Genomic DNA, 15,612 nt, shown 5'->3' with positions numbered 1-15,612 from the left:
TATACTGACATGTACAAATGCCCAAATAACAGGCTAGGAAGAAGAAATAGCAGGAGAAGCTGAGAAGTTCATACGATACACCCATGCCTTATATTTTCTAAATATACATTCACCTGAAGGAACAGTCTCTACCTCCTTTAGATCACAGTTGTCATAGGCCTGGAAACATGAAGAATTATAGCCCTCCTCTTCCTGCTAGAGTGATGAAAACCAGTGTCTCTATTCATACTAACTTCAGGTTTGTTTGTATGTTTATTTGCTTGCTTGTTTATCCTGCCAGGTTTTTTGACCCCTGGAATGCCTTCTAGCAATTAATCCTGCAGGTTAATCATGTGTTGCATAAAATAATTCAGCCTTTCCGCTACAAGTGTGCTGTTATTTAGTTTTATTAGTTGTCCCTTTGTTCTCATATAATGAGGCAGACAAAATAGGAACACCTGACTGACTTTCTCAACATAATTCATCTATTACACCTGGTAAGCTCATCAGGGGACTTTAAAAAACACCAAATTCACCCTTTCAAGAAAAATAACTTTGCTAACCCTGTAAGCTTCCACTTTGGTTTTTAAATTTCCTGAAAACAAGTGACATTTTCAAAGGCTTTAAAAAACATGCACACATGTGGATTAGATTTGTTTGTGACAAGCTCCTACCTGACAAGTGGTTGTAGCTGAACCACCAGTAAGTTTGGTTTAGATGTATTCACTTGCAGCTGAGAGACATCGAGATCAGTTATGTTTGTTAACTTCCAATCTCCTGACTCCTGAAGAAAGTGCAGAAGATACCTGGTAGCCTCGCAGTCAACTGCTGGCAAAACTAAAGATGAGGGAGAAGACTGAAGAATTTCCTGTAATAAATTTATGAACAGTTTATTTACTTGCTTAATAATTAAACACAAACTTTTTTTTTATGTATCTTTAATTTAATGTTCAAGGTGAGGAAACACCATGGTGAACACTACGTGAGTTCTCACCAGCCTGGTTCTGGCGGCAGACTGCTCCTGGAAAGGGGCAGTGAAGGGACACTTGTGTTGCTCTTATTCCTGAACCTTCTTGGGGCAAGCTTAAGGCATTCAGTGACATCAGATTCTTACTGTCCTTTCCACATGTGTGGTGGAAGAAGAAAGACAGATGATGATGAAGTTCTCAAGCTAAGAATGTATTGGAGAGACAGGTTATGAGTGATGCCAGAAGCAAAGCTCAACAGATGACCATCTAACTAAATACCTTCAGAGGTGAGAAGGATCAGTGTCAGACACCTCAACTTCCAGCAGCTCTATTCAGTACAGAGTCACACTTTGCATAATAAATACCCTTCTTCTGTGTACATCCTGGTGGTACAGCACACGGTACAGACAAGTGTCTAATTTGTAACTATTACTGAAAGAAAGCTACGTGTTTCAGGATCTACAGAGCCTCCAGACACACACAAACAAACTTCACGTCATGTACTTTCTGTCTTTCTACTCAAAATACAAATTATAAAGCTCAGGCTGAATTGGTTCAGATAATCAAGCACCAGGGTATCTATCACTTTATTTATAATTCTCATAGCTGATTTTCTGATGAAAATACTTGAGTGAAATGCATTTAAAAACATTCTCGTTCTATGAATTTGAAACCTGCATAGTTGAAAAACTTCCTTTCCAAAGGTTTTTCTTGATAATAAAATTAACTTGAAATATGAAGGGAAATAAAATGCTAGATGGAGACTTAGGAATGATCAAAATTAATGTACCCCAAATCTAACATGAATATTTGAAGATATATTTTCATTGAGTCCTAGTTTACAACTTGTTAACTTTGCTTTCCCATTTTCTACATTTAAGTCTAGATTGAGTCTGTCACTTGATCCAACGTCAAGACATTCAAGTTGTTACTCTCTCTCCCCCTCTAACTGATGCAAGTGTTGTAGTGTTGCTAACACTTTTCTCCTCCTACTCTTTTTCCTTTTTGCCTGTTCTCCAACTGCCTACCACTTTTCTGACCTGCTCTGGTTCTTTCTAATTGCTCACATGTTTTCCATCTGAAAGGATTGGGGCCCCAAGAACAAGGAGGGTATTGTAAATACCTTGGCCACTCTACTATCCTAGTTGTTCAAATAAACAAAGGAAAGCCTTTACAATTTGGATAGCTGTAATGGCTGTAAGATAAGGAGGCTCTGGGAGAATCTCACTTTAGACTACTAGACCTTGGGAAAACAGATGCACAGAACCATAAAGGCAAGGGAGTTGCAACAACAGCCTTGAAGGACATGGCGTACATGATCCCAGGACTGAGTTCGCACAGAAGCAAAGGCCAGTGAGTGGACGCAGTGAAGAAGACTACAAGCCTTCATCTGAAGAACCCCGACAACCACCAGGGAAGACAACTGCGCATGCAGAGTGGACATTTGCATATATTAGAGTTCCAGGAAATCTCATGGTTATATAAATGAATCCTCGGAAACCCTTTGTATATGTACAATTTTATGGTATATAGTCTTTGAAAGTTCGACAAATCAGCAGAGCACTCATGTTGGATGAATCCCCAGTGCTGCCCAGAGCTGCAATAAAGAATGTCTGCTTAATAACACTCTGGTGTTACTGAGTTTTCTTTCGGACTCCTTATGCAGCCGCACCTAGCTCCCCACTTCGGTGAGGAAAGTTAGAAAACAAGGGAGTTTGGAGACTACTGAATTTTTGTACCACTTCCTAGGCAAAGGCTAGTTATTTTCACGTTTCTATAGATGCTCATAAGGGATGATTATGCAGTATTGTCTGATTTGCCAGACTGATAGAAAAATAACTGCAGAAATTAAAACAGACCAGAAAGCACTGATCTGGTTCACAGGTTTTTGAGTAGTGTTTTTAGCACCACCTGGAAGGAAAGGATGACACATTTCATTTTGGTTGGTTTGCATATATGAATTTTGAGCTAAAATTCTGAGCAACAGTAAATTCTTTTGTTTTATTTTCAATCTTTTAATCCCTTGCCCCTAGCAGCAGTCAGAATGGCAGCAGCCACTTCTTCCAAGGATATATATTAAGCAGATTACTCATTTATTGTAGAATAAGATATAAAACGCATCATTACTGAGTAATATCTGAATTGTGCCTCTGCTCCTAACCAATCCTGCACTGCCATCTGTCTCAGCTTCCAGCAACTGGTTTCCATCTGAAGGGCAGACACAGCTGGGTATCTACTCATTAGCCTCAGATAGCCTTTCTAATCCCATGCTTCTTGCTTGTCCTTCTTGACGTTTGGCAACTGCACACTTGTCTTTACAATACACATATGTTGCTTTACGCATTTTAGGATTTCAACTACCATGCATGTTGAAAACACAAGAACTCCAAAAGAGGGTGGAGAATGAAGAGGACTACTGAGAAACACCTGATTTTGCATTCTGCTAAGGGACTAAACAAAGAGGTACAACCACACAGTAGCTAGAAGGGAGAGGAAGAGGGAAGAAAGCCTCCTATTCAGCTGTTGAACTGATAGCAGAACTTCCTACATAGCTGCCCTATGATAATGCTGTGCTTGGACTTACTTGCCCAGCTCTGGTTTCAGTGTTACGTTAACTGGATTGATATTACACCCAAGCAATTTGATGCTGGAATGGAGTAAATTTAGGTCTATCATTAAAAACGTATTGTTAAAATATTTGTTAAAGTCTCATGCATCCATCTATAAAAGATCATGTAGGCGTACTCATTGTTCTGAACTAGCTTATGTTTGGCATCAAAGCTGACAGACAGTCCTGTAATAAAAATATTAGTTGGGAAAAAGGCTTCTGTGTTGGTTTTGAAAATATCTGGGAACTTACACCCAAAGAAGGCAGGCTCTTCCATGCGAAAGAGACCTTTCTAACTGTATGTCATTTATAATATTAAAGTATTGTATTTATTTTCTACAGCATTGGTCAATGGGTTATCTATAAAAAAGAAAAATCTATTCAAACAGATTTGAAAGCACATCTGTTTCTACACAGTGAGAACTGCAAAGAAAATTATCACAGTTGCATTTTAACTTTCTGGTTACTATTAATCTCACAGACTTTTACACTATACCTGTGTTCTCCAAATGTATGCATAAAGCTCTATATTATGATTTTAATGAAAACTGATCTGATGTACTTTAGCTGATAAAATACATTGCAGCTACAGAAAGCATTGTTGAACAAGCCTCCATACCACTGTACTGTATGGTGGCAAACATGACACCAGATTTTTTTTCAAGGGTTACAGACAGATCTGAGGAACTATAGAGAAGCAAATCTGAAGTCCAAGAATAGGAGGAATTATTCCAGAGAATAAAATACGGACTATAACAACAAGGAAGGATTATACTGGGAAAAAGCTGACATGGCTTTTGGAAAAAGAAGTTGTGCATCACAATTCTGCTGAAGATCTCTGGAGTCAATAGGCACGTACCCCAGGGAGCTCTAGCTGATACAGTGTGCTTGGATCCACAAAAGGCACTCGGCAGAGTCTTCAAGACTCCTAAAGAAATCAAGCTGCTTTAGCGTGAGAGAGGAAGCCTTCACATGGAGGTAGGTAAAGGACAGGTAAAGAGCAGGTAAAGAGATAGCAAGCAAGGAGTAGAAAAAAGTACCTGTTCCTGCACTAGGGACTGTTCTGTTCCATATATTCATAAATTATCTGGTAAAAAGGCATAAATATTGAGGTAATGAAATCTGTTGATTACACTGAATTATTCAAGACAGTAAAGGCAAGGGCTGACGAACTGCAGAAGCAACTTCTGGTGCAACCTCTTGGGCAATAAAGTAATTGATGAGATTCAATGTAAATTGATCTTAGCAGAGCACAGGGTAAGGAAAAAAACAGCACTAGTTTTATGGACACAAAAAAAGAAAACAGACTCAGAACTGAGCGTTACCCTTCAGTAATGAAACCTTAAGAGGCACAACAGCTCTTTGAAAATGTCAATTCAGTGGCTGATAGTGATCAGAACTGAAAAATCAAATAATAGGGTTTTTTTTGAAAAGGCTAGAGAACAAAATATCATCATATCACTAAATAAATCTATGATGAATTATATCTTGATTATTATGCAGTTCTGCATGCCCCCTTGTCAAAAAAAGAACATAATAAAACTAAAAGAGGTAAAAAGAAAGAAAATAATCAAAACTATAGTACCTCTATAGGACCTCTGTATCACACGTGACTAAATAGTACTCCTCAGTCTATGACCACTGAGTGAGGATACAATGGAGATATAAAACCACGAATGGTAATGACTTACAGTAATAATTATGCAGCTGCACAGCTGGCCACTAATTGGAGTGTGTTACCATACACTGCAATTCTAGTGAGCTGAGCACTTCCCCAAGTGCTAATCTTTGTATTTTATTATTTAATTAAAAAGTTCTTTGAATGTTTGAGATAAATTATCTACCTATAAGATTCCTTTTGTATTAACTGGAAATAGAATTCTTTTATTGCATACAAACCCATTGATCCCAAAAGCTCAAAACAGCTGCTAATGTAGCTGAATAAATCTAATAGCTGCAAACATCTCTGTGGTTTACAAGCCTCTAACTCTTTTGCAAATAACAATTCCTTCTTGTAGTACACATGCTGCTACATGCACATATACATTCTAAATGAGATCTCCAGTACAGGTTTCTGAATAATTGTGCATTTCTGAAGTTCAAAAGGAGGATACTTGAGTGACATGGCACATCACAGCCTTCTCGTAGAGAAACTGATCTAGACAGGTGGTCTGTGTGGTGGGTGAGGAACTGACAGGCTGCACACAGAGGGTAGTGGTGGTAAACATCTCCTTTTCAAACAGACAACCTGTCACAAGCAGGATCCCCCAGGGACTGATATTGGGCCCAACACTGTTTAATATCTTCATAAATGATCTGGATGATGGGATCAAGTGTACCCTGATGCAGTTTGCTGATGATACCAAACGGAGTGGGGAAGTGGACATTTTGGCAGGGAGAGCCACCCTGCAGGAAAACTTGGGCTAACAAGAACCTTATGAAGTTCAACAAGGACAAGTGTAAGGTCTTGCACCTGGGAAAATACAATCCAGGAGTGCAGCACAGACGGGCATCTACCCAGCTGGGGAGCAGCTCTGTGGAAAGGGACGTGGGGGTCCTGGTGGACAACAAGCTGAATATGAGTGAACAGTGTGGCAAAGAAAGCCAACAGGATGCTGGGTTGCATCAACAAGGGCATCACCAGCAGAGATAAAGAAGTCATTATCCCACTCTGCTTCTCGGGCCACACCTGCAATACTGTGTTCAGTTTTGGTCCCCGCTATACAAAAAAAGATGTGGAAAGGCTGGAGAGGGTCCAGAGAAGGGCCACAAAGTTGATCAAAGGACTGGGAAGCCTGCCATGTGAGGAAAGGCTGAGAGAACTGGGTTTGTTCAGCCTTGAGAAAAGAAGGCTTAGGGGAGACCTTATCACCAAGTTCTAGTACTAAAGGGTGGCTACAAAGAAGACGGAGAGTCCCTTTTTACAAGGAGTCATATGGAAAAGACGAGGGGTAATGGGTACAAGTTACTCCTGGGGACATTCTAACTGGACACAAGAGGAAAACTTTTCACAATGAGAACAATCAGTCATTGGAATAATCTCCCCAGGGAAGTGGTGGATTCCCCAACACTGGACACTTTTAAGATTCGTCTGGGCAGGGTGCTGTGCCATCTTGTCTAGACCATGCTTTTTCCGAGAAAGGTTGGACCAGATGATCCTTGAGGTCCCTTCCAACCTGGTATTCTAAGATTCTATGATTCTATGAACCTATTATAGCTTAATGAATCACTTGTATAATATAGTGTGAAGGTATAAAAATTTGTGATTATACAACATCAAAGATTCTAATTTCCCCAGTGAGAAAATTCAGACCTGATCTTCACTCTGTCCTGTGTTCTGTGAATATTATGACAGAGTCTTTCATAGCATGATTAAGAACGGATTTCTTTCTCAAAGTAGCTCAAGTGGAGTGCAACTGATGCGATAGCAACTGAGTAAATTTTTGTAGCCTCTGTTACATCCAAGATGGAACTGGATAATTATAAAGATCCTTTCTGGCCCTAAAAGCTACAAGTCTATGCAATAGATATTGACAAAATTCTCCATATGGTCAGCTAAGCAAAAAAGAAATATTTAATTTATACATCTCATTTTCTTTCACTCAAGTTACAGCACCTCACCCCCACAAAACTATGCTAGAAAAGTATTAAGATTGCCAAGTCCAACAGAACAAATCCAGGAAGTGCTGGAGTTAAGGTGAGCAATTTATCAAAAGAAACTTTCCAGTTTTAAAGAAGCTGTAATGAGAAAAAGTTTCTCGGCTCCAAGACAGAAAGGGAACAGAGGCAAGGTCAGAAAGCAAACAAACTGTTACTGACATTTATTCAGCTTGTTGAAAACCTGGGCTTAAATCTTTGTTCTGCCAGATACAGACCAAAGATTTAACGAAACGTGATCCTTTGTTTAGCTGAGGACCTTCTCACTAGCCTCGGTAGATCCCCAGTCCACTCAGTATACCCCTCGACTTCTAAAGCCATCAGTCTGTGGACTCATCTCTAGCCTTTGGCTATAAGCTCTATCTACAGTGCTGATGGAGTCTTGATTACAAGGCAAAATAAGAAAGTTTTAAATACTTTAATATCCCTCCTCTTAAACATCCAGGGCCTACTTAAATAAGACCACCACATCATTAGGAGCTTGCAGTGCCATGTGTACATTTCACACAGCTTCTAAAATCAAACCAGCTTTGCAGGCAGGCAGCAACAAAATTTGCTCCAGACACAGCCTTGCACAGATTTTAAATCCAGAGAAGGCATACCTGAGACATCTGCCTGTGGATGCAACCGCTGATCCTTATACTACAAATGGTTGTTACTCCCATTCATTCCTCAGAAAACCCATGTTCATACTCTGAATAGTTGGTTTTCTTCCAGCAACAGTGTTAAAATGGTCTTATTTGGCAAAGAGATGAAGATCTGCAGTATCAGTGACACAAGGAAGATGTGAGGTTCTTAGACAGATGTAGGGACAGGTGATATATGAATATTTATGTATTTAATTACATATGCACCTTGCTGTGTGGTGTTTGGGAATTCACACTTCCTCATGTGCTCTGACACCAGTTACGTTACTAATAGCTCTGTTCATCCTGCTCTGCCTACAGAAATGCCTTCATGACTTCCACGTGTCAACACTTCCTTTGTCTAATTACAGTTCAATAAACTGTCCTGTAAGTATAATCAGAGACGCCGTGCACAAAATCTGTAAACCTCGTGAGTGAGAAGAGAAGTTGAAGTTGCTGACTGGCTCAGGAGGACTCCGTCTTAGCTTCTGTGCCTGGAGTTGATTTCAAATTACTCAAGTAGCACGGCTTTTTTTTCATGAAGATTAAAGCAATCCAGTATCTAGTCATATATTAACTACTTTCAAATATGAAGAAGTTAACTCCCTGCATGAGTTAAGATAGCTTCAGTTTCTATGAAAATAAAATAGATGTTCAATTCTGAAAATGAGGAATAAATAATTGATTCCTATAACTTCTTTTCTTCCTATGACTTCAAAATAGAATTTTGGGCTGTCAGTCTGGAAGTTTATATTGCTTTTTACAATAAAAAATTGCAGCATGTTTAGGAACAATTTTGTCAGTTACGATGAAGTCTGAAAACTTGATCTTCAGAAATAAAATAGCTACACTTTACTTCTGTAAACTCAGTTGATATCCTTTAACTCATCTGCTTAAACTGAAATAATCTCAGTAAATAATTTAAAAAGGAAAACTGCTGCAATTCAGTATAATTTTCCCAATTATTGCTTGTTTGCGTCTTTCTTATATTTTTTTAAATTTTGAATACTGCATATAAAGAAATAAAAGAGATAAGTGCTTGCCTGAACATTTTGAAATGGATTCTTGTTACCGTAGGATTCACTGAGGTATGTGAAATCATCTATGCTAAGCTGAAAAACAAAGAGAGTAGATTGGTGAGAAGGAGCCATGGCATGTCATTGAGGTACAGACTTGCACTCGGCATTGGTGAGAGGAAAGGAATTAATGTTACGTACCATATCTTGCAGGAACAAGATGAGGTTTCTGGAACTCTGGGTAAAAACAGGTTGCAAGAGCACAGTCAGCTCCTGTGCTGAGATGACGTGTCCTTCGTGCAAAGCAGTGTCTGGATTCCACTGTGATCTACAAAGGAAAAACAAATTTCTGTAGAATTTGTTGCCAATGAAGGAACCGCTCTGCAGAAGCAGCTCAGAAAAGCCACCTTTCCAGAAGCAGGAACTCTTCTGAGCAGAACGGCTCAAGGACACCAAGGAAAGCTTACGATTCTTTTGCCAACCTGTCATTATGAGGATTGGACAAAGAAATAACTCACCTATCTAGTTTTACTACTGCAACAAACAGTTCTGGGCAAAACAAGAGGTGGTATTATTCTTTCAACACCTGATTGGTATTTTAATAGTAGGCAACATGGGTCTATAGGGATGAAATTTATTATGAAAATTTTGGTCCTAGGTGTCTTGACTAAGGTAATACTGTAACTCTGTAGAAAACTCAGAGCTTGAAGCTTAATCTTCCATCTTCCCCATAACACATCAGTTGCTAAGGCCTGAGAAATCAGGTATTCCAGACTCTCTAAATGGTTCTAATTACATAGAATATAGAGAATTGCTGTGTGGTGTAGCATCATCTATTATATGATTGCAATTTGGTGAAGTTGAGATGCTTATTAAATTTTCTAACCCAAAAACAATTCGAAAATGACCGTTGCACAGCAAGCTTTTATGAATGAATACAACCTTCGCAGTATCTTAAGACAGAGGCAGAACAGGGACAACAAACACATAGAGGGGTTTCAATCTTGTTTCTCAGATAAGGAAAATCTATATTTCACCTCAAGACTTCCCAATGATTCCAATGAAGATTGCGGAGAGTGAATCGAAAGCCTCCAACTGAACCCACGGCAGAGATAAAAACAGTGCAGTCACAGAATCACAGAATCACAGAATCACAGAATCAACCAGGTTGGAAGAGACCTCTGGGATCATCGAGTCCAACCGTTGCCCTTACACCACCCTGTCAACTAGACCATGGCACTAAGTGCCATGTCCAGTCTTTTCTTAAACACATCCAGAGATGGTGACTCCACCACCTCCCTGGGCAGCCCATTCCAACGTCTAACAACCCTTTCTGTAAAGAAATTCTTCCTGATGTCCAACCTGAACCTCCCCTGGCGAAGCCTGAGACTGTGCCCTCTTGTCCTATCGCTAGTTGCCTGGGAGAAGAGGCCAGCTCCCACTTCACTACAACCTCCCTTCAGGTAGTTGTAGACTGCAATAAGGTCACCTCGGAGCCTCCTCTTCTCCAGGCTAAACAACCCCAGCTCCCTCAGCCGTTCCTCGTAGGTCAGACCCTCCAGACCCTTCACCAGCTTGGTCACCCTCCTCTGGACTCGCTCCAACACCTCAACATCTTTCCTGAAGTGCGGGGCCCAGAACTGGACACAGTATTCAAGGTGTGGCCTCACCAGTGCCGAGTACAGAGGGACGATCACTTCCCTAGACCGGCTGGCTACACTATTCCTAATAGAGGCCAGGATGCCGTTGGCCTTCTTGGCCACCTGGGCACACTGCTGGCTCATGTTTAGCCAGCTGTCGATCAGCACCCCCAGGTCTCTTTCCACTGGGCCGCTTTCTAACCACTCTTCCCCCAGCCTGTAGAGCTGCAGTCCTGCAGTACTAGATACGTAGCTCCCTTCAGAGGGTGGGGTTTGGGAGACTGTTAGAGCAAACAGTACATGTGAAAGACTCTTTCAGTACCACGTGCTGCAGATGTTAAAATTACATCTAGTAGATCTCCTGTCTGTCACTTTTCAGGCTTTAGAAGTAAACCCTGCTGTGCAGGATTTTTTTTCTCTTTGGTAAAAATTATCATTTGATATTTTCTTAGTTTTGCTCAACATCTTCACTTATTTGTTAATTTGTGCTTGGAAATCCATGTTAGTTTATATTTATAAAGTCAAACAACTTAGAAATTGTACCAGACATGCCTCAACTTTTCAGAAAAGTCAAACCTCACAATCTCAAATATTTAAGTATAATCTTTTAAAATAACATATTTGAAAACACAAAAACTACCAAAGATTCTGAACGACTATTCAGGAATTGACTTTCATACTGACTTTATGCATTGCATGGCCACACCAAAGTACTAATGATATTAAAGGAAAAGAAGATAGTTTAAATTAAGACATGTTAAAAAATGGCTTGTGTGAAAGAAAATGATAGTGAATACCTTGGTATATTTATTTAAAAACCTAACTAAATAAATCTACTTGATGCCTAATATTAGAAAAAATTGAAGATTTTGAGAGCTTTTGGGACTTGCAATTAAGAATAAAAAGTAACAGAAAGCACATGAAACAAAACAAAGTCATTTGCAGAAGTACAACGGCAAAGGCTTTTGGCATGAACTCAAAACCTCCAAAATGTAATGATCCTGTTTTAAAGCATACTTTCTTCTAAAGTATTCCCTGTTCCTTGCAGCAGCTCTTGCTTGCTATCTAACCTTGAAAAGCTCCTTTTGTGAGACTTTTTAGCTTCCAAGCAGTCAACTTTAGTAATCATTAGAAAACTCATCATTAGAAAAATGAATCTACATTAGCTAGTTATCAATTCTATTATAATGCAGTGTTTGCCTAATACTTATATTCACCATATTAGACACACATTTATTTTACTTCTTTTGAATAGTTTGCTGAGCACTATGAATGGCAGTAGGCAAGGCTACACCCTTCGTTGAACGGGCTACTACTGTGAGCTGGGTGCAACAATATTCTCACCATGGTTCAGATGGGAAATGTCAGTATTTTTACTAGCTGGTTTAATGTGAACTGCAGAGTGAAATGGAGATACGTGACTGCCACAGACAGTGCATCGTGGATAAGCTGAAGGTATGCTTTACTGAATGCAACGAACTGGCCCATCCCTTTGAACTCTTCACCTCAGGCAGGCAGCAAGAGATCAGTAAGGGATGGCATAGGATGAAACAGGCAGCAGGCCAACACACATATTGATTGCTACTATTGATCGCTGACACAAAATTTTATGTCCAAAGATGCACAGCCTTGTACACTCATCTGTATGCCAAGCACATCAGACTCCCACATCTCCCCACCGCAGAACCATCCTGGGGTACTCAGCTGTGGGGGCTCATAACGATGAGCATCTCTGCTAATGTATATGCTTTCCTGCTGGCTAAAAAGGAGAAAACGTAAAACTCAGCTGCTCTCTCCTTCCTCCAATAGCTACAATATGCACTAAACAAAGAGAGGAAAGAAAGCTTAGCTTGGTATTTTGCTTCTTTCTTGTCCCTAACTGCTCTGGCATGACAAGTTTAAGCATACAGATTTTTCTCTGACCAGTGCTCTTTCTAGGTAGAACTGGGATTTGAACACTTATTTTTGATAGAAGCAAAGATTTCAAGATTTCTTTTATCTGGACGCCCCAGAAGGGCAGATGGTAATATTACAAGGCTTCTATCATTCTAACTTGTGAGCTTACATTCTTGCTTTGTAGCTGGCTTCTGAACTCTTCCCTACAAGTTATTCTTGTCAGCTTTCTCTTTCAGTCACCTCATGATTACCATGTAAGAAATAATATTTTCTCCTGCACAGAAGAAGTGAACAAGCTAATTAAAAAAAATATTGGAAATGACCTTCAAATACCACTTCTACACACAAAGCTCACGTCACCATTACTAGTAGCAGCAGTATAATGAAAACTCGTGATTATAGGAAACAAAAATCAGAAAGCTACTCAAGTGTGCTACCACGCAGTATCTCCATAGAAGTCCAATAAAGTTACAGCTAAACCAATTTTCTGTTTCCACTGTATCCTTTTTATGTTCCACCTTCTTTCATCACGTTTTTCAGCAAATTCCTTCCAGTTTTAAGAAATATTGCAAATGTACTATTTGGCATTTATGCCTTCTCAAAGCCACTTATAATCTGGATTTGCCAGAAAAGGATTCATTTCCCAATATAAGCATAGCATAAATGATGGTAGTAATATATTTTCAGTGACTGCAGGCAAAAATCATTCCTAAAACAAACACATGAGGGGGCAATCACAAAAGCTATTTTTACTTAATTTATTTCCTCAGGCTACTTCTCTAATCTATGGAGGGAAAGAAATTCTTTTGAATATTGGTTCAAAATGGCTAAATCAAGTTTCTTCTGTGAATCATATGCAAGAGGAACTTCTCCATCTCTACTACTTTGAAAAACAACCAGGAGATATTAGTTTAAAGGCTAATTTAAGATAAAGGTTAATTTTTCCAGGCCAAAGTTATTTGGAGAATATCCACTGATATATTAGTATTAGTTTGTGAAAAGCAGGACACTGTGACCTACTGAGTTATTTCCAGTTGATCTTTTTCCTGAGATCAGTGGGGAAAGACTGTTGTTTTGTAGAAAATACTTTTCTCAAAGTACAGATCTGCATTCTTCTTTCGAGAGGAAAGGGGGTTTTGATTTACTAATGTCCCCATAAGGATTTATATCACACTCCCTTTATGCTTTGCACACTGCACGTGTTTGTCAGTTGCACGTTTCATCTCTATCTGATATATAACATCTTTAATAGCATGATTACAGTACAATAATAATCCATAAAAGAGAGACTTCAAAGTGTTACATTCTTCTAATATAGCTGTTCTGAGATATGGCTTCACAAACACTGGCTAGTTCTAAAGAAGAGCAAAATGTATTATCCTTCAACTATTCGATATCACATCCTAACAGATAACCTGGGAGAGGATGATGGAACACATCAGTGAATCTCAGCTTCTGTTGATCAAGGAATCACTGGCATTTTAATCTGTTGGGACATGTTTCCACAAAGAGAACAGAAATCTATTGATAATTGCTGGACTTTTTTAGTTACCCTTCCTAAAACTCCTAACAGTAGTTTCCAGATTTCATAAGCCTGTAGATCACACACTGCAAACCTTGCAAAGTTCCAAGATGTAAAGCATGGAGTAAAGGGTTAGCAAACAAAAGTTCCTGTTACCGTTTCTTTATTTCGTATAACATAAAACTCCTTTCCCATTGCTTCATTGACTTTCACCAGAACTAATTTCTGCCCCACAAGAACTTCAACTTTCAAAAATGCAAAGGTCATGGTAGGAGGAACACTTCTTCCAGAAAATGTTCTACTCCTGGAAACATGAAACTGGTTTAACCAGTCCACTACCCTGATTTTCTTGCTCTAGGTTTGTATAAACCTGAACAATCTGCAGAAGAGCAAGTTTCTAATCGCATCTTGGTGGAAAGTTTGCTGTTATGACCAGCCTGGATTAACTGATAAGATTTTGCTTATACTGACAATAGGTGTGTTTTTTATATAAACTAGGAAGTAGGACAAAGGAAGCACTGATCTTTGCTTAGTCTCTTAGGATGACTTTTATCCTAAGAAAACTCTTTCCAACATTTACTTTGTTTTTAAATACAGAGGTTTAGTACTCACACATGTGCCTATGTTGTATAAAGGTGAACAGATAGAGTATTTTGAATATAAAAAAGCCTTGATGTTGAGACATCAGTTTATTCATTTCAGGGGAAACAAAAAGTCAAAATTACCTAATCAAACTTCATCAAACTTTGCAGACTCCTATATGTTGTGGCTCCCCAGGGACCAGGGGTTCCATTTCTGGAAATGCTTAAGAGATGGGTAGACATGTCTATATATAGCAGAGTTCAAGGTTGCCATAGGGTGAATGAAGCATATCTACTTCTGATTTGAAGAACATGGGTTTTATTTACTTTTTACTGCCCAGCTTCGAACACAAAAATTATAAATAAAAAGGGGTAAATTCATCTGTTATGTTGTTTGATTGCTGAGAGGCAAATTTATTTTTTGGGTAATTTTATTGCCCAGAGGTTATTTACCACAACTGATGATATACAATATATTCTGCACATGCACACAGAGCAATAGCATAAGTAGAGGTACTTTTTAATTAGATTTCTTACCTCTGAGTTGACCAAAGCAGCATCGGTACATGGTGCACTGACAGAGACGTTTTGAACAGAACAGCGAGGGTGCACAACAGCGGGGCTGGAGCAGCAGAGAAGAGCTGCGTCATGACTCCAGGCAAGTTCGTACGTACTGGCCAGCTGCAAAGGAAAGTCCGTGTATGCACAGCTGCGCTTTCCGGTTCAGCTGCAGTTATACAGATTCAGCCAGGCTGCTGGGTGAGGTTGCTCTATAACGACAGGGGGAAATTTCAAAACACGGACTTCCTTGTCTTGAAGTTGCGATTTATACATATTTTTAGTAACTTTCAGTTTTGTAATTCAAGCAGCTCATAAAACTCTCTGCAGTACAAGCATAGGCAGATTCCTCTAACATTCTAGTACAAGGGAGAGTCATGAAGTCCGAACTCCTGTCCTACTGTTTTCTAACTCCCTGATAACTGCAGGCTGATAACAGAGTTGCTCAACTTCAAAATGGAGTTTATAGAAAAGTTTTCTGTACTGCACAAAATGTATTCTGCAGAACTTCTGTCTTCTTCCCCTGCTACATATTATCACGTCCCTCAGCTTAGCTCTTTC

At 39.3% G+C, this 15,612-nt stretch overlaps 1 protein-coding gene across 1 annotated transcript in view; it reads right to left on the bottom strand.

Annotated features, from left to right (window-relative positions):
* ATP6AP1 (ATPase H+ transporting accessory protein 1) overlaps window positions 1-15,240 on the bottom strand; it is a 58,913-nt gene extending 43,673 nt beyond the window's left edge. The window contains exons 1-4 of the mRNA XM_068401444.1: window positions 15,031-15,240; window positions 9,056-9,182; window positions 8,882-8,950; window positions 654-847 (exon numbers count right to left, since the gene is read on the bottom strand). Coding sequence (XP_068257545.1) covers window positions 654-847; window positions 8,882-8,950; window positions 9,056-9,182; window positions 15,031-15,143 — 503 coding nt within the window. The 5' untranslated portion in view covers window positions 15,144-15,240. The remainder of the gene's footprint in view (window positions 1-653; window positions 848-8,881; window positions 8,951-9,055; window positions 9,183-15,030) is intronic.
* Between the last annotated feature and the right edge of the window lie 372 nt (window positions 15,241-15,612).

This window comes from Nyctibius grandis, chromosome 5, assembly GCF_013368605.1.
Source record: "Nyctibius grandis isolate bNycGra1 chromosome 5, bNycGra1.pri, whole genome shotgun sequence".
Lineage (NCBI taxonomy): Eukaryota > Metazoa > Chordata > Aves > Nyctibiiformes > Nyctibiidae > Nyctibius > Nyctibius grandis.
The sequence above is the reverse complement of the archived record's forward strand: the minus strand, read 5'-3'. Positions and strand labels throughout refer to the sequence as shown.